We start from the raw sequence: 24,444 nt of genomic DNA on the forward strand, positions 1-24,444 counted from the left end.
TAATAATATAGAAGCTATAGTGCCCCAAAAGTCTCTCTTTCCATTTGTCTTAGTTTGATAGAGTGAAAACTATGAAAACTAGGTTAGGCATGGAAAAGCAAAAAAACTTGCTGGTGTTGGCCATTACAGAGCACCTACCACAAACGGAACTAACTTCTGTGATTTCAAAGAAGGTGCACAGTAAGGAAAAACAGCAGCAGCACATGTAGAAAAGAAACAAAACTCGAATTAAAAAGTGGGGAGGGCAGGAGGAAGGGAAAGAAGTTGGCTGTTACGGAGATGTTGTACTTTGCTTTAATTACACAACATCCTCAGAGTACTCAATAATGTCGTAGACTGAAGACTTAGAAAAATAAGATTGTTCGAGTGTCTTGAACAGAATAGACTAATTTTAGACAAACAAGTTGAGATCCAAATGCTTAATTGCATCTCTTGACTTTCCGAAGCGCAGCTCCCGGTGACAACTGCCGGAGCCGCAGGGTGCTGAGCCCTGCAAAGGAGAAGCTACTGCTGCCCCGTCCCCGACTTAGCACTCAGTTTTGAAAGTCATGGCTTCTCCTTTCCTTGGGAAAAAGGATTTTAACTAGGCGTGCTTGTTAAAACTTAAATTACCAGCTGCAGCAAAATAAAAGTGCTTTTTTTCAGTCAAGGAGCCATTTCAATCTTCCAGTTATTTAACCACTAAAAAAAGATCGTGCCATGCCCCAGCGGCGGACAAAGTGCTGCCTATGGAGTTCTACAGCATGGCTCAAAGCTGCTATAATAATGCTTGGAACTTAGATACCACTTTTCATCTTCAAAGCAGTTTACAAACATGAACTAATTAATCCGCACAACATCCCTGAGGCCCACTTGGATCAAAACTGGGGCACTGCATGCTGGGACCTGAATCCTCCGTGGGCCCTAACTCCAAATTAAAGATGAGCAATCTGCTCCTTTTTTTTTTTTTTTTTTTTTTTTTTAAATAGACTCCTGATACATTGCCAATGCAGCCCTCTGTTGGGCAACATTTGGATGCCCCCAGCTTTAATCTCTATTAAAGTATCATGCCCCAGTCTGCCTTTGTTAATTTTGGATGTCTTGGAATCTATTAAACGTGGCACAGTTTCTTGAGCTTTTAACAAAGCTTTAGCTTTGAAAATGCATCTTCTTTTGTCTTCGTTCTAGCTGGCTTCCACGCAAAGATCTTTTAGATGAGATAGATACTGAGTTTTCCGTTGTTGTTGACGCATTAGCCTTAACTATTAACATATTCGGCATGATTTTCTAATATTTAACATCGCTTTTGCAGCGGCACATAACTGTTGCTCTTTACAAAGCCTAAGAGCCAGCTCCTCCTCTGATGTAAACTGGACTGCCAGTTTACAACAGCCCAGGAACTGACCCAAGAAGTTTAGCAGGGAGTTGGCTGCCACTATGACATTGTGTCAGACTGAGTCAGGAGACTGGCTGAGTCCACCTCCAAATAGGAACATTAGCATTTAAAATAAATAGAACGACACTGTAAACCAGCAACACGAAAATAAGCATCTGCAAAAGGATCTTGGGGGATGACATCAACAGACAAAAGAGTGTCTGCTCCCAGTGTGAAACCAACACCAAAACAGCAGTGGAATGCTCTTAAACTAATTATTGTGTTGCTGGACTTGGGAATGGAAAATACTACAAAAAGGTAGTACATTGAAGCACTGTTACGGAGCATGAAAGGATTCATAGTCTATCTTGGAAAGTAAAGCCATTTGTGTTCCCCTACTGAATGAAGATGCCAGCTTTCTGGTAAAAAAACTAAACTAAAATAGTATCTAAAAGATTCTGGGTGGAAAATAGTTGACCAAACCTCAAATACGCTGGAACTTCAGCATCTACACACAAATCCAAATCTCCCTCTTCTTTGCACAGGTTTAAATGTATAATTAAATCCACCAACTTAGCTGATGGTTTTCCAAAACAAAGTGGATGTTGGATTGGACCTCGGCTGTCAGGATTTGTATCTATACGCATTCATATTTTGATTTCTAGTTTCCTCAAATATTTGGGGAACGGTGACATTTAATTAAGGAACTAACGGAGGGCTGTTTGTTTGGGTTCCTATCATTAATCATTTGAAACTGCACTGTACCTGTAGTGTCGGGAAATCTCTTCTTCCACCTGGGTGGTAAAGTCACATTTGGTACATGAGTGTTCTTTGTTCTCCTTGAGCGTCAGCGGCCCCTCTGCCCCTGGCAGGGCGTTTGTTTCTGGTTTGACATCAGACGCTTGGGCTTCGTGTGCATTCTCATAGTGGAGCAGGAGAACGTCCACGTCGGGAGTGGAGAATGAGCACTGATGGCACTGGTGTTTGACTCTAGAGCTTCCTGTCACCCCTGGAGACAGGTGCAAAAGCAAGAGAGCACAGTGGGAACAATTACTTTTTCTGCAAGCAAATGGATAAGTAATTTCTCCAAGGTGCTTTTCTGGGCTGCAGAGGCCTCGGGGACAGAACTGACAGTGCTTAATGGTACATTTATGAATGTTGTGTAGCTGCTGATAGTGACGGAGAAGCGGGCCCACCACTATTACATCTGGGCCATGGCTCTTTGAGTACCTAAAGTCACAGAACTGACAGTTGTAGCTTGTCACCATGCTGTCCTCTGCTCCTTTGCTAGTCAAGTCTTTCTTTTTTGCCACACTCGCACCCTTTTCTGTCTTTGTCACTAACTCCCCATCTGCATTTTTGGCTAGATCATTCTGGTTAATGACAGATCCCCTAGAAAGCTTATCATTCAGATCTGGGTGAAGGCTTCCTGCCTGGCTTCCCCCATGCTGTTTGCTGTAATGTTCTAATAGTTTCAATGAGCTGGACGATTCACAGCTGAAACTGCAAAATTTACACCAGTAGTAACTGGTTGTATCGGTACCATTTTGTCTAGAGGAATCTATTGGCTTGATGGGCACCGAATATCCAACTGGTGTATCATCTCCTGCTTTTACAGTGATTCTGTCTTGCCACTTCCCCAAGTCTCCAGAATCACACGGTCGAAGAGTAGGACTGGATTTATTGGAGTTTTTCTCTGAAGTTTTACCAGAATCAGAGGAGGGAAGGGCTGCTTTCATTTTGTTTGGGTGAGTCTGTAAGAAGTGTTGCTCTAGTTCAGTGGAGGAGTTGCCCATGTAGGTGAAATTGCAGAATTTGCAGCGGAAGTACTTGGTGTTGCCTTGGCAATCTGGAGTTTTCCGCCCAATTCCAATAAAGGTTCCACCTAAAGTAACCTGTGAATAAAGAATAAGGTAATTTTAGCTACCCCGTAGATTTTATTCAAATAGCAAGGAAGAAAAAAAAGAGAAATAGAGAGCAATTAATTGATAAGCCTCTTTCATTAACCACCACCACCATTTTCGGTTGTACTAATGTAGTAAGATATCATACATATACCCTCATGTATTTAGCATTTGTTGCTCAAGATTTTGAAATGTTTTACATAGCTGAATATATATTCCATATGAAAAAAAAATACATACATTTGGGGAAACTGAAGCACATGTACACAACATGCTCTTAATTCAATGTTCTCCAATAGGACTATTCCTTCCTTCACTAAGTCACTACATCATGTCATTGATAGAAGTTCATGTATCTGTGAACCTTTTGACTGGAGACTTTGCTGGGAGTCTATACTAGGTGTGGAACACAAGAACGGGCCCTCAGTCTTTTTCTTTCAATACACTTAGATGTCTTCATCATATTCATACTTAACAGTCCAAGAGAATTGCTTTCTAAATATGAGCAAACAAAAATTAAATTTGAAATAACAAATTCAGTTTGCTGGGTCGGAGTATGACCAATTTTTATAAAGACCGTTCCTACAGGAGTATCGAGTATCTGCCAGGACGCCTTTTAACACAGCCGCAGTGGCTGATGTCCGAAACAAAAGACGGTTTTCTCAAAGATTACTCAGTGCAGACATTCTCCAAGGAAATCTTCTGTTCTTTCTCATGCACAGAGCTCAATTTAGGAAAATAAGAATGGAAAAACTACAGTAGAAAAATGGCATGTGGCAAAGGAACCTACCACACCCATGTCTGTGACATCACTAATTAAAAAAAAAAAAAGGTAGGTCTACTTAACCGTTCTCATGATCTCTGAGCAAAAATGGTCTGCAGGAAGGAAACAAGGCTTCCAGGGCTTATGTTATTAAACCCCATGTTCTCACAGCAGGCAGGCCTGCCCTTCCCAGGAGTGCACCACACCTGGCCGTGACATCAGGCGAGATTTGCCGCTCCTGTACAACTGGTTTGAAGGCCAAAGAAAGAATCTCCTGAGAAAAATGTCACCATTGCTCTACTTCTTTTCCTGAATACTAAATGGCATACAGCATCCAGAAGATAATTCCTCTTTACACCCAAAATCCTCCTTTGCCATCATCTAGCCTACACCACTACATCAAGGATATGGGCGGAAGCTTCCTTGTGCCACGTTCTCAATTTTTACACCCAAGAGATGCCTTACAGGGAGTATAAAATTTCCAGCCAGGGTTTGATTTCCATCCTCCCAACCAGTAAGTGCATTGCTACATTTCTGCAGGATTCAGTTGTAACGCGTTAGGCAAATGGTATAATTATTTTTCTTCTCCTCCTCAACAGCTGTGCCACAGAGAAAACATGTGATCACTGCTCATTCAGTATCACACCATACGGAAAGACTCAAGACATACAGAGAGCATGAAATGTAAACAGTTTTAAATGCATATAATACACAGGCCTTTTAGCCATTTAGCTCGGAGAATGAGATGCTATCCTCTGTATCCCATCAGAATTGACCATCTATAGTGAGTCAATGAGTTGCTAAACCATGATATAATGAGCTGCTGCTATTCAGTCTCCAATTCTTTTTTCTTTTTTTAAAGCAAGCACAATTCCCATGCACTGCTTAAAACGTTGTCTTAAGTAAACTGAAAATTGCTTTCTGTTTGTTTAGGAAGGATATCTCAGGCAATGGTGAGTCGGGCAGCCAAATAGCTAGGACTTTGCTGTACTAACATTTTCACTTAAACTGGGGCTCCAAGTTCTGGTATGAAGTTATGAATTTGGTTTTGAAGAGGTTCTTTGGAAGAGGGATGTTTTAACAGATCTTCGTACTGCAGGAGATACCTCATTTCATTCATTTTATAGCTAGCAAGAGCTGGAGACAAAGACGTGCTGAGCCTGATCCACTGACAGCAGCAGGATTTGGGCCTGCTCCACAGTATCCGGCACGTCAGGTCTCCATCCACTGCATTATTTCAATGTTCAAAGTCTCAATGGTGTTGAAAGACAACTTAAAGAAAGCACTGATGGAATTATGGTAAACAGAAAATAACAGCAGCTCTCTGCACGATTACACAAGTTGCAAGGTGATCTGGTTTTGCTCATTTAATTAGACACTTATGTTCATTCTATGCATGCACAGAAAACTGGCCAAAATGCGTTACCTTAAGTGTCTCTCATGAGTAAAGACATCCATTACTCTCAACTGAGCCTACCAAAAACAAACCTATTTTGCAGACACTCTGTGGACACCAGTTAGAAATGGTGAGTGACAATAATCCCAGCTGCTGTTCATTGCTAATTACACTTTTATTTGTGAACACCAGAAAACCATATTATTAGTACTAGCATTTTATACAGTGGACTGTAAATCTCATCATTTCTGTAACTTGAGCTAATCCTGCTTAGTGGCCTACATAGCAAATTTATGTCCCATGCTAATACATCCTTCTCTGCATCACAAGAGGATAAAATAGAACGAAGTATTGTCACACTATTTGTGTTAACCTCTTGCAATGGAGGGGACACACACAATCTTTACAGCACTGGAATGTAATTGATTAGCTACTATTGGGTTGGCATTTCCCTGACTACCCTGCCACAATTCAAAATAATGCATCCTATTAGGAGAGCATGTACGTGAAAGGTAACACAGAGTCATCTCAATGTTATTACACTCAACAGCCATTTTTCACGCATAGCAAAACCCACTGAAAGCCTCCTTGGGGGTCATCAGCTGAAGAGAACTGAAGAAACTGGTTTCCATGCAAAAAGGTTGGGAGAAGCACTTTAAGTGACGGTATAAACTGAAGCTGTTTCAGCTTTCAGCCAGCCAGATTGGGAAGAAGTCTACACATTTGCAGAACTGTTTGGATTCACACACTCTGCTCGAGTCTTGGCTTGACTTTCAGATTTTTCAGTTATATATCCTATCTCTATGTACAGCCATTATACTCCTTCACTGGGTATGTAATTGTCCTTAACCTCCTGCTCTCTCTGACCTGCCCCAGAAAGAGGAAAAATAAAGTAGAAAGAGAATGGGAAAATAAGTAAGTAAATACATACATACATACACACCCCCCTGGAAATCAATATGCACACCTCTGTGTGGTATCAGAAGTGATAGCTTCTTGTGTTTCTTCCCCTATTTCATTCTGATCCCAGCAAAAGCTAGTCCCCTGCTTTGCCCTGACAGAGTTGTTTGGTTTTTTTAAGTACACACTCCTCCTGAACATAAAGAAGAAACTAAACAAAAGCAATGCTAAAATTCTGCAATTCTATTACAGCAGTGGAGTCCAAAGTGCCAGTTGACATAACTAGTGGCAGTCACAAGTAAGGTACAGCTTGCACTGGAAATGTAAGAGCACCTATAGATCAACAGTTCCCTCAATAAGCACAGAAGAAAAATAATCTTCGTAATTTTCTTTTTAAAGGGAACCTAATATACAGACTTTTTAGCAGGGCCTGTTGCAATAGGACATGGGTTAATGGCTTTAACCTAAAAGAGGGTAGATTTAGACTAGACCTAAGGAAGAAATTTTTCACAATGAGGGTGGTGAAACAGTGGCCCAGGTTGCCCAGAGAGGTAGTAGATGGCCCATCCCTGCAAACGTTCAAGGTCAGGTTGGACGGGGCTCTGAGCAATCTGATTGAGTTGAAGATGTCCCTGCTCGTTGCAGCGGCGTTGGACTAGATGGCCTTTAAAGGTCCCTTCCAACCCAAACTATTCTATGATTCTATAAAGCATCTGTTTGGACTGTGAAAACCTGATTTAGTTCTTTCTTTTGCTGTCACTTGCTTGTGAGACCTTGGGATTATCACTTACTCCTTGCAGCACCTCAATTTTGGTTAACATAGTTGGTATTATTATTATGCTGTATAGAGGAAGACGGCTATTAGAATGAGTTCTCCATTATTGCGCTTGAGATGGTTGCACTGATATTCTTGAAAAACTGCTCTTCAAAGCCATGTCTCAGTCTGGGATTAAACTGAAACATATTTCACAGTAAGACTCCCTGAAACTCAAAACTCTTAATTCATTCATTAATGGGGAAAATTATCAAAATCTAAAAGGCTGGGAAAGAATTTACTGCAAGGACTGAAGTTCACGTGTTAATACAACTAAGCTATCTCCTCATACACCACGCACATTTCCAAAAATAGCCAGAAAGAGGAGAAAAGATAACATGATAACTGACATGTTTCAAGATGTACTTACTAAAGCGTGTTGCAAGTACTTCAACAAAGCTGTGTAATTGCACTGTATGTTTCCAACAGATATGTCTATAACACCTTAATTAGTCAGACTGAATACAATGATTTCATGGGACAGATGGACTTGGGCAAGGAGAGGTACTTTCAAGTTTTTTTTTAAAAAGTGTCTTTGATATTTAATCTGCCCTTGATCCAAATGCTACCCTCTTCTCCCACCTCCTTTTCGAAGTTCAGTCCTAAATTTTATTTAAGGACTGCTTAAATTAATTTAACTGCTTTTCAAAGCAGTTTACAAATAATGCTTACAGAAAATGAAAAAAATTACCAAGGAAGACAAAGTCTCCCAGCTCCTGTAACCATACGTTTCATGAAGAAAATTTTACCTGCAGAAACTAGTGGCCTATATCCACGTAAGAGATTCAACTGCCAGGCTTACATGCACAGGGCAAAGCTGTCTTTGACCCGTGGCTTCTTCTGCAACTACTGATTAGAAACTAGACCAACCATCTGCATTTGAACATCAAACATTAATAAATCTTCTTTTTTTGATTACCTGGGTTACATCTTTGGCTAATCAGGAGGTAAAAGGCTCCAGATCCCTTACCAATCTCCTGAGACATCCAGTCTGCCTTTGCCAATTACTCTTAATCTTCTAATCCTAAAATATTTTCTAATGCTCTTGTTTATTCATTTGCTTTGTGCAATATAGCATCCAGAACATTTTAACCATCCCACATTTACGAAGTTCTTCATGTCGTGCAGGCCAGAACAGATTCCTGGCTTTCATGCAAGTTTGTGTAACACCACCCAATTCTCTAACCTCCACTACGGAGAACCACTCCATCACACTCGCTCACTCTCTGCATGTAAAACTAAAGGAATCTTCAGAGTATCTTCTTAAAAGTATTTATCATACTGTGTTTAGACAGAACTATGTTGCACACGTGAGGCAAAGACTCAGGGCAAACTCCTGGCTTTCTGGGCTATTTGTACTTACCAAAACAAGAAAGCGAACTATTGGGTTACATTCATTCAAGATGAGTGTATTCTTCTCAAGATTTATTCTGTTGCCATTGAAGTCAGTATGGTTTTGGCATTAGAATTTAAAAGGTATTTGTAAAACAAAGATTGTGACAGAACAATAACAGGACTTAAATTAAGGTCAGGAAATCAGATGTGCAAAAACAACAAAAGTAAGGAACACAGAATCAAGACTTTTCATTTGCTAGCAGACTAATATCCAGCACCTAAAAGAAGCACCATCCCTTCTATTCTCTCTCTGTACAGATAAAATTACCAGACAGTTCCTTGGCTACTGTAAACTCACACAGCCTCACAGACTTCAAGGCAAACTTGCACTGATTTACACCAGAAGAAAACCTAACTGCTTTCCTTTTTCCCCCGTAACTTCATTTTTTGAGCTCTCTTCATTTCTGTGGGCTAGCTTAGCAGTTTCTTTCTTTAAATATATCCATGACTATTACTAGTCTTACCAACTTTCTTGATTAACCTCTCTTCAAACACTACCAGATATCCCTGTCATAAAGATAAGGAATATTAACACATAAACAACTTTGCCTTGGAGGCTGTGAACATACATCACATCAGTTGTATAACTGCCCCAGCTGAATGCTCTAATGTAAGGGTAGACTACTTCTCACTGAAAGAAGGACAAAATAGCACATTTTTGTCACAGAGCAAGTGAATGTTCCCAGGTACTCACTATTTAGCAGCTGACATGCTGTAAATCACTGCACATCATTCTGAATAGTAAACTTGCTAAGGTTGCCACAGAAATGATATAAAGAACTTCTACCACATATAACAATATAAATCATTACTTATGAGCTATAGTCAATATAGAATTTAGATGCCTATAAGACTACAGGTGCTTTTTCACATAGTATTTCTACATATATGTGTATGCAGATATATATGAGAAAAAGAAGGACATGTATGTATACACACACAAGCACATGCATATGAATGTATATCTATCTATGTGTGTGTTTTACCACCACCCATTTCTCCACCTTTTCATGTCTGTGGTTGAAGAGATGACCGACTGTTGTGTTCACGAGGTGACTCTTTCAGTGTGTAAGGCAGTCTCCAAGCCTGAGCATGACTCAGAAATAAGACTCAAAATAAACAGGTATGCACACACGCAGGTGCAACACCCAAGGTAGCCTGACAGCCTTCAGCTTAAGCAGGGAAGTCCCCAGGGAGAGTCCACAACATGGCTGACAGATGAAATGGGCCTTCTGGGACATCACACCTTCATGCAAGTTCTGTTCTAGCACACCCTTCAAGGTCTAGTGCAGCACAATCTAGTCCAAGAGATCAGCATATGTCATATCCAGCAATACTGGTCAGTTTATTTAGATCTAATTCCTGTTTTATCGACAATTGAGCTCTAGTCAATAAGACGAACCATATAAAATTTGGATCCATTTGTCTAAGCATGTGAGGAAAATGAAATTCATTCACATACATGTTTTCATTTGCTCATGTCAACTAGTTATGTATCAATGTCGCTTTGTAGGAAGCCCACTTGATGACAAAGTTGAACTTTAAGAATGTTTGATTTGTTACCAGTACAAAAGTAAATGCTGTACTTGTTTATGCCTCCAGTCTAGATTCTCACCGTATCTGCAAGAGTCCCTTTGCCACAACCACCAAAAATGTAGAGGAAAACCTTTAACATGAGAAGGGATGTTGACTACATCTGTAGCCCAACAGACCCTCTCCAGTTTTTTTAGTTTTACCTTCACAGCTTCATATTCAAACTGCTAATATAAGACTGGAGGATAAAAAGCAGAAGCTACTAATAAAACCACTGGTTCTCATTCAGCTGAATCCTAGTTAGACCAGACTTGATACTAGTCACACACTTCTAACATGAGAACAGAAAAGCTGCCAGATTTGATATATTGAAATCCAGAATGCTAAAAACCACACACACATAACTTTGTGTAGGCATATGGCGCTCACCACTGATTTATAAAGGAGACAAAAGGAAGAGCTTTACACACTCCGTGTGCGTAGGCACTTCTGCCACTTTCTAGGACACTGAGCTGCCTGGTAGCTGGACATCCAGAAGTGCTCTCGGTTGCTGTGAAAATCCTGGAAAACCTGTTACTCATATTCATATATGACAAAGGATTAGGCTGAGTGATATAGGACAACTCTGATTATATAGAACCATAAAACAAACAAACAAAAAAAGCCACCAGTCTCTCATTAGTCTCTGGGATAGTTAGATAACATGATACTTTTTAAATTTTTTTTTCCCCCCAGGCTCACCGAAATACAATCAAGAAACTTTTGGATGGTTTTTATCAGTCCATGGCTTTTCAGAAATTTGTCTTCTTATTTTATATGGCAGTCTAGTATCTAAACCCATGAAACAACCAAAATGGGAGGGCTGGATTTAAAAACCAAAACAAAACACTTTTTAGTACTGTCAGACTAAATCTGAATCTCTTTAATGGCTGAATGTAAGAGAAGGTAGGTCTGTGACAATAAGCTCCAGAACCAGGGCCGTGCTGAGCAGGAAGCTCCTCAAGGGTAGCACACACAATGTGAAGCTGCCTGGAGTCAACCGTAAGAACTGCTGAGCACTGCAATATGTCTTTATTCATGGCTGCACGAATACCCTTCTCCCTCGGGACATGCCATCTGAAACCCTCACCTGAATGCAGACGTTTCTGTCCTTTCTTTGAGGGACACTGTTTTCTTTTAAAACGTATCAGGAAATGGGGTCATGCTCCCTTTTATACAATAGCCTAATGCCTTGAACACTTGTTCAGGAAACAGGAAAAGTAGGCTCCTTTCCTTGCTCTGTCAGAGGGGACCCAAGCCCGCTTCTTCTCTCTCGCCAGGCAATGTCCTACCCCTTCGCTATAAGCTGATATGTGGAAGACAGCATTCTCCAGCCTTTCTGTTGAAGCTGTCCCGCTCACTACTCATAACAACATTGGGGGATGGAAAAAAAAAGACTCCTGCCTGCTTGCCAGCAACTTGCCTGTCTCCAGACCTTTCCATATACATTAAAGAGTCATTAGATCAAACACAGAAGGTGACTTAATCATACGGCAGCAAAGCAATTGTTTCAGGCATCATAGCTGTTAACTTAATCACCTGAATTTTACTTTAAGTGAGGTCTTTAGATCTGGTCTAAAGTCTACTGCTTTAGACACGTCCACAAAGCCATACACAGGCTAAAATATCCAGCAAGACAAAGCTGCCTATAGAGACTGATCAATTAAATAAATGTGAAGACAAAGTAATGAGGGGCGTCAGCAAAAGCGGATCCATTGAACTCACTTCAAATATTATTCTGATAAAATAAATCTGATTAACATATTCTCTGGGAATTCAGAGATGTGCTAGCAAATGTTTTCTGAAATCTATACTGGCAAGAAAGTTAATCTCCCAGAAACAGCTCAGTGATTTTACCCAATCCTATGGATTTTATTGTAACTCAAACAAACCAAAAACCTCTGAGGAATAAAAATGGGAACAAATAATACAGGAGATTTTCAAAACAAAGTAACATTTTCAAAGGCAGCAAAGGAATCTTGCTGCATTAAATATTCAAATCAAGTAAAAGTCTACACAGTAGTAAGGCCAGAAAGATTGGATTATTTACACAGTTCCCAGCCAAATCCTCTTTAGGTGCTACAAAACACGGTCCCAACATTTGCATACCTGGATGTGAAGCCAAATGTGCATCCCTACTGTTTTGCTGACTGCAATACAAAAATAAACCCTAAAAGCTGGGTTTAGGGTTGGGGGTGGAGGATTGGTTGGGGCGAAGGGGTTGTTAAGTTTTCTAGGACAGACTTCACTTCTGTGGTGTAAGTCCAAAAATGCATTTGATTTCTTTCTTCTAAGCCCTTGGCAAAGGGACCACATCCCTGCGTCTGCAGATAGGATAGGAGATACTGGTTTTTTCTGCACTCAGACATTTTTCCATTGCCCTCTGTTTGCTTTTGTTATAAACGCAAACTATGGGGCTGAATATCATCCCTCACTACTATAAATGTTCATATACTGTGGTTTTTGACCACTGTGAGCCAGATCAAAGTCAGTCGTCTTCATCCTTTGGCTTCTGCACCCAGCTCCCTGGCCTGAGACCATAAATCCATCGATAGCTTCCACCCCAGCTACAACAGAAGTTTGTCAAATGCAAGGGGATCAATAAATCAGACCGTAAGCCGCATCCACTGCTATTTCAAGTTAATTACAAAGGGATTATTTTCCTTTAGCCCAGTACCTATACAAAATAATATTGTTTAGATGAACCAATTATTCAGGTTCAAGTTCCCTCTCCATGTTACACAGGAGTTTGACTGAACCAGTTTTAACCAGGGCTCCAATCGATATGACCCCTCGTTGCAGCAGGAGATGCCAGCCATTCAGATGCCTGAGAAAAATCCCCTCCAAAACGGACATAGTAGCAATATAATCATGTGTGGGTGCAAAGGGGATTTTCAAATGTTCTTTTACTGTGCTTATGAATCTCACAAAGCTGCTCTGTATCAGAAGTGGGGGAGGAGAAAGTATAAAAATATTAATCAGTTACTTATCTTCTGACATGTTCTGGATCAACATCTGGTGCATGTGCAAGTGATGAAGTATGGCATTTGGCACAAAAGCTTATTTAATCTTCGCTTCCCAAATTGGGCAGGGAAAATTAGCACTCTTAAAAATTAAGTGTCCAGATCCAATTTTTTTTTTTTCTTTAAAATAAATTGCCAACATTGTATAGGCTGCCTGTTCTATTTTGGAAAATGTTTTTCGTCTGAGAAAAGACTGATCTTAAGTAGATTATCTATGGGCTGTTTCCTACCGCGTTTTGTCTCCCCTGCAGTATCTTACTGCCAGGGTTTAGTAGACAAGTATAGTCTAGGTTCAGCTGTTTTATTTCTACTTATATCAGCTCAAACAGAGATAGCTCACACATCTGTTTTATTTCTGAAAGCACTGCATAGGAAAAGTGTCCAGCTCATTCTAATCAAGCATAAACTTTCCTATAAATAACTAAGGACCTAACGAAACAATTGTTTGGAGGAAATGAAAGTGTGTTTAGAAACTCGAATTCCTCTATACTGTATGCCTGAGCTGTTCCAGTTTGAATGTCTTCCTGACAGCATGGATCAGTTGCTCTAAGATGCTGTCCCCAGAGTCAGCAAACTGAAACTATAGCAGGAAATCCAGGTATTAACATCATACTATGTGCTAATTATAAACCATCATTTCACATTCTGACATTATTCACTTCTAACCTCTTTTAGCTAAATCACGTATTTGCTTTCTAATCACAGTTGCACAGGAGAGAGTGTCTGACACGAGACAGTGAAATGATCTTTTACTAAGACAGCAGTTCAAAGATTGCAGCTTTTACGCGTAATAACAACCTTAATTTGATTTTCTGCTCTACAAAGAAGTTACAGAGTTTCTGAAAAAATAGGAAAAGTTTAAATGACTGAAAAAGCTTCAAGTTCCTGACTTGTGTTCTGGTTTCAGCTTCTTACCTAAGTTAGATGTTAACCACCTTAACCCCTTTTGCAAAATTTCTGTCTTATAGCTACAGTCTCTGCAAGCATTATTAAACGTTTCCCACCTTCTACCTTTTTATTTTAACATACCCTGGAGTGTTGTCTGGCGATTACCAGCAGGTCGGACATCATGTCCTACGCAAACATGATCTTGAAATTGGATGGACATTTGAATTTGTTTTGTATGCAAACTTTGTTACTGATTTTTTTTCTTCAAATATGAATTTTTATAGCATAGAATATTGAGGTATCCTACTGCATCTCTCCGCTTACTCATGAGAGCATTTTTTTTTAAAGCAGCATCAATTTTTTTTAAAACGAATTAAATATTAGCTGATAAGAAACTAAAAGAGACTTCATGAAAAAGCTTTTGAGTCCATTCTTTCACAGTAAAAATAAGGTTTAAAAAAAAATGTTTTTGTACCAGTATCAGTAATTTTTTCCCTGTTCCAACTAGATCAGAAAATAACTGAGGCAATAGTCCTTTCCTTGCAGGTTCACTAACATGAATCCACTAACCTGTGGATTACTGTTGCTTTCTGAAACTTTTCAAATACCCATTATGTATCTTGTTTTTCTGGCACTAGACAACTTTGAGTTGCCAAGACTTGCCATTTATTTTATCTTAATAAAGAATCAATAAGCCAAATCTTGACTCCAGGCAGCTGATAATTTAGGATTACATTTTTAATTTCCAGCTGCTGTCTTTTGTCTGTCTGGTTGTTATTTTTCATTATTATTTGCTCTTTTCTTCCCATAACAGCGAATCCTTCAGATACGATTACCAATTCAGCAATTCGCCTCTTTGCCGAATGAGCTCTTTTGCTATTGATTACCACGACGACTAAATCGTACACGGAAATATCACTGGCCAAAAAGCCATGTACTCCTCTACTCGACAAGACGCTCAGCAGACCTGCAGAAAGCCTGGCTAAAATAGACCAAAACGGTTCTTACGGCCTGAGCAGGTTGTATGATATACATTAATCACGTAGGTAGGAGAGGCTTTGCAAAGTGACCGACTTTGCAGCGGAGAGGACAGTTCGCAGAAGCGGGGAGGCTGGGGAAATACAAACCTGCACATCGTAAGTCCCATTCAGTAAGACAGGCCTCTGGGAATTGATGTCCTGCAGCACCCCTGAAAGCACAGTGCGGTTGACTTTCTGGAAGTCTTTGGAGTGGCTGAATTGCACCATGTTGTGGAGAGCCAAAATTTTAGTGTCGAGCTCAGCATCCTGCCTGGTGCGGTTGTGCAGTCCTAGGTGGTACTTGCGGAAGTGTTTGATGAGATCTGTGGGGTCGTTCCCATAGTAACCGTATCCACAGATGTTGCACTTGAAGTCCTGAAGCTCTGGAGACAGAGGCGCCGTATCTGGGTTATCATTTACCAACAAATCTGCTTTAGATTTGTTCAGCCTTAAACCCCCATCTGAAGGCACTTGTGGGTTTTTTGAGGCCATGGGGACCGGGCTTGAGCCTTGGCCATCAGTTTGACCACTTTGCACTTGCACTGTTTCATCTGAAGCTTTTGGCGACATCTGATGCTCCTCATTTGTCTCCGCTGCATCTCCTGACGGGGTACAGACCACATCTTGGGTGTCATCTGCATCTGATTTTTGAGGAGACTTCAAGGGCTCACAGATTCCCCCAACAGCTGGAGATGAGAAAGCCAGCATATTTCTGTCTGTCACCTCATCATGAGGGAAGGATGGAACATTTCCTCCCTTATTGTGGCTTTCATAATTGAAGCCAGCCTTTTCACTCAGCACTGAGCTTTTCAAGTCCTTTTTAATGCTGGAAGATGGCTCTTGGACATGCGTGCAAAGTTCCTCCTTGTTATTTAACTCTGCCGCATCACCCTGGTCAGTGTTTTCTTGCATCTGCTCTGCGGAAAATTCTTTTTTCCTTCCAGACTCTTCACTTTCAGTACCTGTAGACTCAAGGGTCTGTACCTCACCTTCACTAGCAACGTTTCTTAGAGGGGGGTTCTTTTTCCGGACCATATCTACCACAGAAAAAAAAAAGGAAAAAAAAAAAAAAGAAGAAAAAAGAAAAAAGCAAAAAACCCTATAGAATTATTCAAGATATATAACAGATTATAAACCTGGCACTTTTTAAAGCATTCTGAACTATATGAATACATCAACTTTTCAGAAAATTTTTGTCAAACACGTTTTTACAGTATGTAGAAAACTGGAATTTTACATTTTAAAAAACTATCACGCTGAGACTGAACTTAACTAAACAGAGAACTTCAAAGCCTACAAAAACACTGCCAGCAGAGTGAGCAAATTACAGGTTTCATTATCTTTTCAGAAGATAATAGTCTGGCAGAGATAATTTTCAATGAACGCTTCTTTTAAAATAATTTTTAAAAACTAAGGGGAAAAATAAACTTTTGCAGTCTAATGTTCATACACTGTACAACTACATAGTTTTGCAAAATTACACCTAAAAGATATAACCAGCAGAACTTAAACAAGTTATTAGGAAGGAAACAGATTTAGGAGAGTAAGTAACCTGAGGTTTCAGAGAAAGTATTCTTCCTAAGCAGGTACCACTTTCTCTAGAGCAAAAGCTCTCCCTCCTACTGCCCATAAACTTCAAACAGGATTATATGGATATTCTAGAGTCTGGCCCCATAGTCCATTATTCATGTAATTAGTTCTATTTGCCAAGCAAAGAGAAACTAACTTTATTAGGAAACCCGTCGCCAATAAAATTTTACAGGCCTGGATCCAGACATTTGACGTTGTTGCGTGGCTGAGTCGGGATCTACCCCAAAAACCCCTGGAATCCACATGGATCTAAACAGCCGAGCCTGCCTCTGCTCAGTCCTCCGTGCAGACATAGCCACTCTTGCTAAGTCTGCAAGGACACTTTCAGGATCCGTTTAAGAAAGCTGAGACAGGACAGCAGCGAGGATCAGAGAGAGGAGGAGTCTGCCACCGCCGTTAGCTGCTAGCTGGACAGGGGAGATCATGGAAGAAGTAATCAAGCGATGCAGGTACTAAGCTGAATTCCTCGTTCACTACGTCTCTTCACCTTCCCAAGACTACTTAGATAAGATGTATGGATAAAACTTCCCTGCACTCGCCCCTGTGTGGTTCTGGATTTGATATTCATCCCCAGCTGGTTTGATCCGTTTGTGTTCACATGCTAGCTACGGGCAGAAGACAGATGTGCTACAACTTTTTCTACGCTCTTATCTTTGCCAACACTGTATACAATGATGGATGTTTCTCTTTGCCAAATTGCGTGTGGTCCGGTGGCAGCAGCCTGCAGTACCACACACGAGGTGTGAGCTGCAGACTCAAGCCTGAGCCCCCGTTCCCAGGCCAGCCATGGATGGGCGCCTACGGAGGCACCGGAGATGTATCTCGCGCTGTGAAGGGAGGACTCCCTGGCGACTCCGGGAGCAGCACTGGTGCACTCCAAATGGTGCTGCGTCCAGAGCTTTAAACGCCGCGGATGACCTTCTCAAAGCAGTACTTTGAGAAGTGCGGCCGGGGACGAAGGTTAAAAATAAAAGAACAGGCGTCTGTACATCCTCTTATTTACATCTGCTCCACATGAAAGGGCACTGTATGCTATGTTGATAAAAACAGACAACTTCTTAGGGGAAGTGTTCAACTTGTGTCTTGGGCTGCCTCTGTTGTCTTTGTGGTTGAGCTGATCCACAGGCAGCATGGGCTACAGCGAGACAGCCTTCACACAGAATGCCAGCTCGCGTTACAGAAATTTTGACACTCGGTGTGGTCTTAATAGGTTTCTTAAATGCCTACTGTGATTCCTTTCTGTAGAAGACACACATGCTTGGGAACCAAGTGTCTTCTCTTTAATGTCAGCCACACCTACCAGGATATGTACGCACTGAATTTTACTTCCCCCCCACCCCCGAGAACTTCTGAACCGTGAAGTCACTCATAACTACGAGAAAGGAAAGATTCCCTGGTGTGGTAAGAGAACTATTAGAATACAGACTCAGCCTACTCAAACAACTTGCGCACATACATAACTCGAGGTATCTTTAGATAGTCCTTGGCCTTTTTGCATTACTGCTTCTCTGTGGGACTTCATGAATGCTCTTGGTTAACGCGCACTAAAAATATTCGTGAGCATCTCTGGTAGGTGTTCAGCTAAGACTGTATTTTTCTCCTGGTCACACATCCCAAATGATTTTCAAAATAACTTCAGTTTAAATGCAGTTCGTGGCAGTTAGAGGACAGAGAAAGGAGTCCTGACTACGCAGTGAAGAAAAATCAGAAATCGAGAAAGTAAACATCGTGACTGTTACCTCAGTCAAAATTAAACAAGACTAAATGCAATGTTTTAAAATGTTTGTGTTACAGATATTTTTGGCAGATAAGGAAAGTTTAGAGATTTTGCTGTCTTCATGGCAACTGACAGAAGAGAGACAGAGAAAAGGACAGAGAAAAAATCACTATAAAGCAAAGAAAAGAAAAACTTGGACTATACACAGGCTAACTAGACACTACTCCAGATCTAGATACTTTGGTTCAAATTTTCCTGACATATCTGTGAGCCTGTGCATTAATGGAGGGGGGAAAAAAAAACTTATCTGCCTAATGGAGCCTTTTCATGCAGTATTCTACACTTGGAGAAAGAAAGGAAAGAAGATAACATTGATTTAAATATAAAAACTTCCTTAAGTTGAATTTAAAAGTATTTTCCCCTCTTTTTTCTTTTAGCTTTTGAAAAATCATCTGTCATTTACTTGCTTGATATCCACTCAAAGGGACGGTAAGAAAAAACACAGTATTTTTTTTTTGTCACTGAAATTCCACCACTATCATTTTTCAGAGACATATTATGTAAATAAAACTACATTTGCAATACTCCTAAATCGAAGAAACCATCCCCTAGCAAGTCATAAGTTAGATATAGAAAGAATATAGCCACTCTGAAATTATTATCTCTAAGACAAATAACAGATTGCACAATGTTTTATTGTGTGCCAAGAACGTTTTCAGTTAACAATTTCACTTGAAAAAATGGATCACATACTTGTAAAATCATACCCAGCATTGACTTCATAAGGCATGTGGCTTTAGAGTGCTTTTTACAATTATTAATTCTATTAGTCAACTAGCAGGCGGGCTAATGCAATTGTCTTAGAAGATGCACGGAAGACACAGAAGACATTTTGAGAGCTGATCTGTTTATCTGCAAAACAAAACAAAAAAAAGGTTTTCCTTCCTAAATTATGCATTCAAAATATGGTTTTTACTTAAGAACATTATTATGCCTATTGTACATTCACATGCATCTATTAGTGGGCACTATACAAACAGTGGCTGCTGTTCTCTACTTCCATTAAACATGAGAAAACCCACAGCTGCCTTCTCCTTAGACAGACACACATGCTTTTGTGCACACACACACAAACACACACACAGAGAAAGAGAGACAAAAATTATCTCAGAGGTGATGTTCACCAAAAAACAAGTTTAAAACAAATTTACAGGAATTGTTGAAAATGAGCTGGGTCAACGCTTGTAAAAAATAAGAGTGCGCTAAAAATTCACATATATTAACAGATATTGTGCATCATAATGGGATGGATAAAGGAATACAAATAGCTGGTTCATATCCAGGCTCTGCCATCAGCAATTGAAAGTTATTATCTGCTGGCTGCCTCGTATCCCCCTTGACAGAAATTTACTGGTGTTACTCTAAGTGGGCAACTATCCACATCTCAAAAATGCCCTCACAATAATGAGCATGTTTGTCGGCTCTCAGTGAAGAGGCTGAGTGATGAACAGCCATTGGGACCGAACTACCTTTTCGTCACTGGAAATGGTGATCTTCACAAAATAAAAAAATTCCTAAGCCTGACGTGAATGAAGAGATTTCTCGAGCTGAGGGAACTCTGGATAAGGCCCAGGCTGCAGAACTCGTCTTTGGGCTCCGTAAGCCAGGGTTTAGTGTCTTATTTTCATAACGCTGAAATTACCTCTAAACCCTGTGGGGTTTCTTTTACCTGATATGATCGCCCTCAGCTATTTTAAAAGTGGAAATAATACTAATAGCTATATATAGTTTCCCTCAAAACCAGCAAAGGCTACTCTAGGCAATTCACGCATCCGCGAGATACAGACTTTTCTGTCCAACACTCCCTCACATCAGTTTATCCCTGGAAGCAAAAAGTGGAAACTTCTCCTAAAATCTGTTTGTAATTCAGGATAATGAGTTACCATAGTGACTACGGTACCTCTTTTAAAAAAAGAAAAAGAAAAACCAAATTCTGATAATCAATAGTTTCTTATGCGTGGTGAAGATAATGCCTAATTACCTGCTGATCATCAGCTCCCACAACGGGTCATTGCTGTTGCTCATTACTTTTATTGAACGTGATGACCTGTCATCAAAGCCTATTGCAACAGTGTGGTCGTTGCCTTGTGCTTGCACTGCAGGTTTAGGTCAGGTCTTAGTCATATGCTCTTTTTAACAAAATAATACATTTAGAAAGGTGTCTGAATTTTGTGAGATGCCGCTGACTAATCTTTGTACAAGTAGATGCACAAGCAGACAAATAGCAAACTGAGTCAAGGGTCTATGAAGACTGTGATGTTATCAGTCAATAAGCTGCAGCAACAAAAAGTTAAATGAAAATACGCATTTATATTCAACAGGCTCAAGTAGGACCTCTTTGTTAAGGGATAGTAAAATTAATACTTTTACACTCATATATATTACACACCCACACACAGACATATAATGTACATACGGCGCTTAAACATCAATCATTTTGCTAGAATAATGCAGCAAAAAATCATTAACTTTCAGTGTCTCAGCTTAATATATGTCTAATACTTACCTATCTCACAGGAGTGTTGTGAGGCTTAATTAATTAGTGACTGTAAAGCACTTTGTGATCCTCTAATGAAAGGTGCTACATAGCACAAAGTATTATTAAAATCATTAGGACCACAAAAAAGCCCTGTGGAATTCCAGCCTACACTGTCTGTTGGGGTTGGGAGTGATCTTATTATTAAAAGGAGACCGTCAGACTAATTTTCATAATTTTTTCAAGATCTTTTTTCCCCCTTTGCTGTTGTGATAGCACGTTAGTAGCTAGAAATTTAATCTTACCATCTTAATAACATACACTCATGTAGTTTGTTACTGCAGGGCTAGAGAAGAGAACAGGGTTTTTGGCACTCATCTGGCTTTCCCTTTTAAGAAAAAAAAAAATTGAGAGACATATTTTGACACCTTCCCACACTCCACCCCACCAGGACAGCCGATCATGTGAGATCGCAGGATACTCACTATAGCCGCATGGGAAAATACTGCTGTGGTTTTAATTTCTCTCTCCTTTTTTTTTTCCTTTTTCTTTCACAGCAAAAAAAAAAAAAAGGCGCAAAACAAAACCCAGCTTATTACACATAAATAGGCTACAAAGACTGTCTGCTGTGCTTTATATAAAGAAAAACCTTAAGTGTTCAAAGTGTCTGCTTCTATCAAGCACATAAAGTCCTAACCGATCTGGAGCCTTCTCCCCACTCTCCGTGGAACAAACGAGCAGCTGTAAGGCACACCAGCTCCGGAGCCAGCAGGCGCCCGTCTTGAGAGAGTGAATTTCTGGGAAACCGTCTCGGTGGCGGGCTCCGTCCCCGGGGAGCCACCCCGCACCCAGCCCTCCGCCGCAGCCCGTCCCGCTGGGCTGGCCCAGACCCACGCCAAGTACAACCAGAAAGTCAACAAGCTAACCAGGACAGCCCACAGTTCAAAGACCTGTATGTTTTCTAATTTAAGCGTTTTCAAATAATAACAATAATAACCATCATCATCTGTAAATACGCTGCAGATTCCAGGTGAAATTGCTGCCTTCACTGAAAATGAGATTAGATGCAAACTGCCCCCAGACTCAGACACAGCGGTACAGGACTGGCTGAAGCTCCCACCTTTTCACCTTCGCTCGCGGGTACTTCAGCAGTGACATGACGGAGAGAGACGCGTACAGCTTCACACCCCACCACCTCCAGGCGGGACACAGAGCCGGGGCAGTCACACCGGACATTTCTCTCCCAGCTTTGCCAGTGATTCTCAGAGCAAGCCTGTCTGAAAACAACCCATACACGGTCCTAACCTTACTCTGCTGAGAAGGGAAGAACAACCCCTTCTGTGAAAGGAACTCAAGAATCAGGCCCTAAAGCATGGGAGGGCAGAATAAGCCTAATGACACGCAACTCCCTCTCCAAGAAGACCACCTCCTCCCCCCGGCACCAGTGTCTTCAAATACACCATACAAGACACGGGGACGTCACGGCTCTAAGCAAGTGACAAACTGCTTCCAGAGGACTTTAAGCTATCCACGTTTTTCTACAAGCCCTAAAACTGCATGGCCACTCCTTCCAGCTTGAGACTGCTTAGAGTAGAAGGTGCCTCCTTGTACGAGTAACATTTGGCAGAACCAGACATTGTTTTTAGTCAGTATGTATCTATCGGCTTGATAGTCTACACTCTGCATGCTCCAATGAAATTGTGATAGCTTCATCAATCTAGAAAACCCAAGGAGAAAATCGTGCCTTATATGTCATACTAGTAAAGCAGTATTATAGCAAAACGCTGCTGTTTTCACCTCCTCTCTTCCTCTTCTGCATTTTCAGACTCTTCAGTTTGGTCCCTGATCACCAATTTGCCAAGAGGTTTTTGTAATTTTTTTTCTTCCACAAAGTTTACAACAGAGACAAGTGGAAAAAAGCTATGGTCTGTTCAAGTTTGCTCCTTCCCATTTAAATTTACTTTCCCAACGTTGACCATTCTCAATTCTCTAAAGGTGCACTTTTGGACATCTTCAATCCTGTTCAGCTACGAAGTGTCATCACCTTCAAACAACTCTCATGAAATAAATCTCTTATTAAATCACATCGAATTAATTCAAAATGATCTTTTCTATTACCATATGCTTCAAAGCACAGCACATATTAGTAGTCATCTAGCCACTGAAATAAATCTAACCTTTTCTATGGGTATAAGCCAGACACTTGGTCATTTCAGAGAGTTGAGGAGTGGCATTTCAAAATTGATTGTTTGAACCTACTTGCAGGTACTTATTTCATTTTAAGCTCACTACTGGGGTAATCATGCAGACACTTTCAGGAGTAACTGAAGTCAAAAGGTGATTTGTCTAAAGAGGTGACACAGGGTGGAATATTATGGTATCCTGCAACCAAAATGAAGAATTCTACAATTGCTCCTTTTATTTAAGAGTGCCTGAGCACGACAGCTTGCTGCCCTGAGTTCCTAACTAGCCTGCTGCAGAGCTCGCTCCTACTGGACCTCCACTGCCACCCATCCAGGATGGGGGAGCCCGAGAAGGCAAAGATTTGCTTTGCCCTGGCTTCCAATCAAGCATCTAAAAATACTCTGTAAAGATGACAACCTGTTAAACCTCAAAGAGCCTTAAACAGGAAAAATAATATCACTGCCATTTTACAGATAAATAAAATGATCTACAGAGAGGGTGCCAAAGTCAAGGTGCTCAAGGTGATGTGCAGACAAGGGTCTTAGCTAGTGACTGTACCTGGTTTGTCTTGATGTCCAGGCCCATATCACTCTCCTGCATGTATTTCAGTAGAGATAGCATCACCCTAGCACTTGGCAAAAGGCCAAGATCCTGTAATTTAATAAGGTACAGAAAGAGCACCTCATGCAAAAGTCTAAGTGCTCCAGTTTATCATGATAGTTATGGGATAAGCTGACATTTTATTTGTATGTAAATTAGTCTCCAAAACAGCATAAAAAGGCCACACTTCCAGAGAATATTGTGCCTTTGCTTCTCTGTTCTGCATTTATCTAAACTCAGCTTTGTGTATTAAAAGCAGTTTAATTTTTATGTATTGACACTGCTTTGCATGCTCCCCAGTCCGTTGTTATTGCACCACAGAGAGAATCCAGCCTGATCTGCTTACTGCAATAAAACAACTGACTTCTGCCAGGACTGACACCTCCTATGAGAGCTCTGCCATCCTCACGGAATCTTCTGGTTATTCTATTAATTTACTGTCGTTACACTTTATAGGATTGTAGAACATTCCCTATTAGATGAGACCAGAGGTCCATTTAGTCTGGTGTTCTGCCCTGGAGAGCAGCCAATACCAGATCCTTCAAAGAAGGTTCAACTGCCTTTGGACAAATACAGAATCACCTACCTCTGTGAAAAATAAATCGCTCCTAATGCTCAACACTTAGACAGTGGCTTACTTTCTGAAGAGTAAGAAGGTTTATAGCCCTCAATTATCTCTCATGTTCTACAAATTGTTGTTAAATAAATCTGTAGATCCCTACTTCCAATAAAAGTGCACAATATCTATCTGAACGTTATGACGAACCTGGTATCAGTGATATCTTATAG

At 40.6% G+C, this 24,444-nt stretch overlaps 1 protein-coding gene across 1 annotated transcript; it reads right to left on the reverse strand.

Moving 5' to 3' along the window:
• Nucleotides 1-1,651: 1,651 nt before the first annotated feature.
• On the reverse strand, nucleotides 1,652-19,247 carry TRPS1 (trichorhinophalangeal syndrome I). The gene is made up of 3 exons (XM_010285108.1): nucleotides 19,089-19,247; nucleotides 15,137-16,065; nucleotides 1,652-3,249 (listed from the first exon to the last, which is right to left on the reverse strand). The coding sequence occupies exons 1-3, from the start codon at nucleotides 19,123-19,125 to the stop codon at nucleotides 2,095-2,097; spliced, it is 2,121 nt and encodes a 706-aa protein (XP_010283410.1). The 5' UTR covers nucleotides 19,126-19,247; the 3' UTR covers nucleotides 1,652-2,094.
• Between the last annotated feature and the right edge of the window lie 5,197 nt (nucleotides 19,248-24,444).

This window comes from Phaethon lepturus, unplaced genomic scaffold (assembly GCF_000687285.1).
Source record: "Phaethon lepturus isolate BGI_N335 unplaced genomic scaffold, ASM68728v1 scaffold38434, whole genome shotgun sequence".
Taxonomy (NCBI): Eukaryota; Metazoa; Chordata; class Aves; order Phaethontiformes; family Phaethontidae; genus Phaethon; species Phaethon lepturus.

Bases quoted from the DNA above. Each gene is read 5' to 3' on its own strand.
- TRPS1 (XM_010285108.1), bottom strand. From the start codon at position 19,125: ATGCCTTATGAAGTCAATGCTGGGTATGATTTTACAA. The intron at 16,066-19,088 runs GTATGTGATCCA...TTTCTGTGGTAG, and splicing joins TGCTGGGTATGATTTTACAA to ATATGGTCCGGAAAAAGAAC. The intron at 3,250-15,136 runs GTTTGTATTTCC...CTTTATTCACAG, and splicing joins ATGGGACTTACGATGTGCAG to GTTACTTTAGGTGGAACCTT.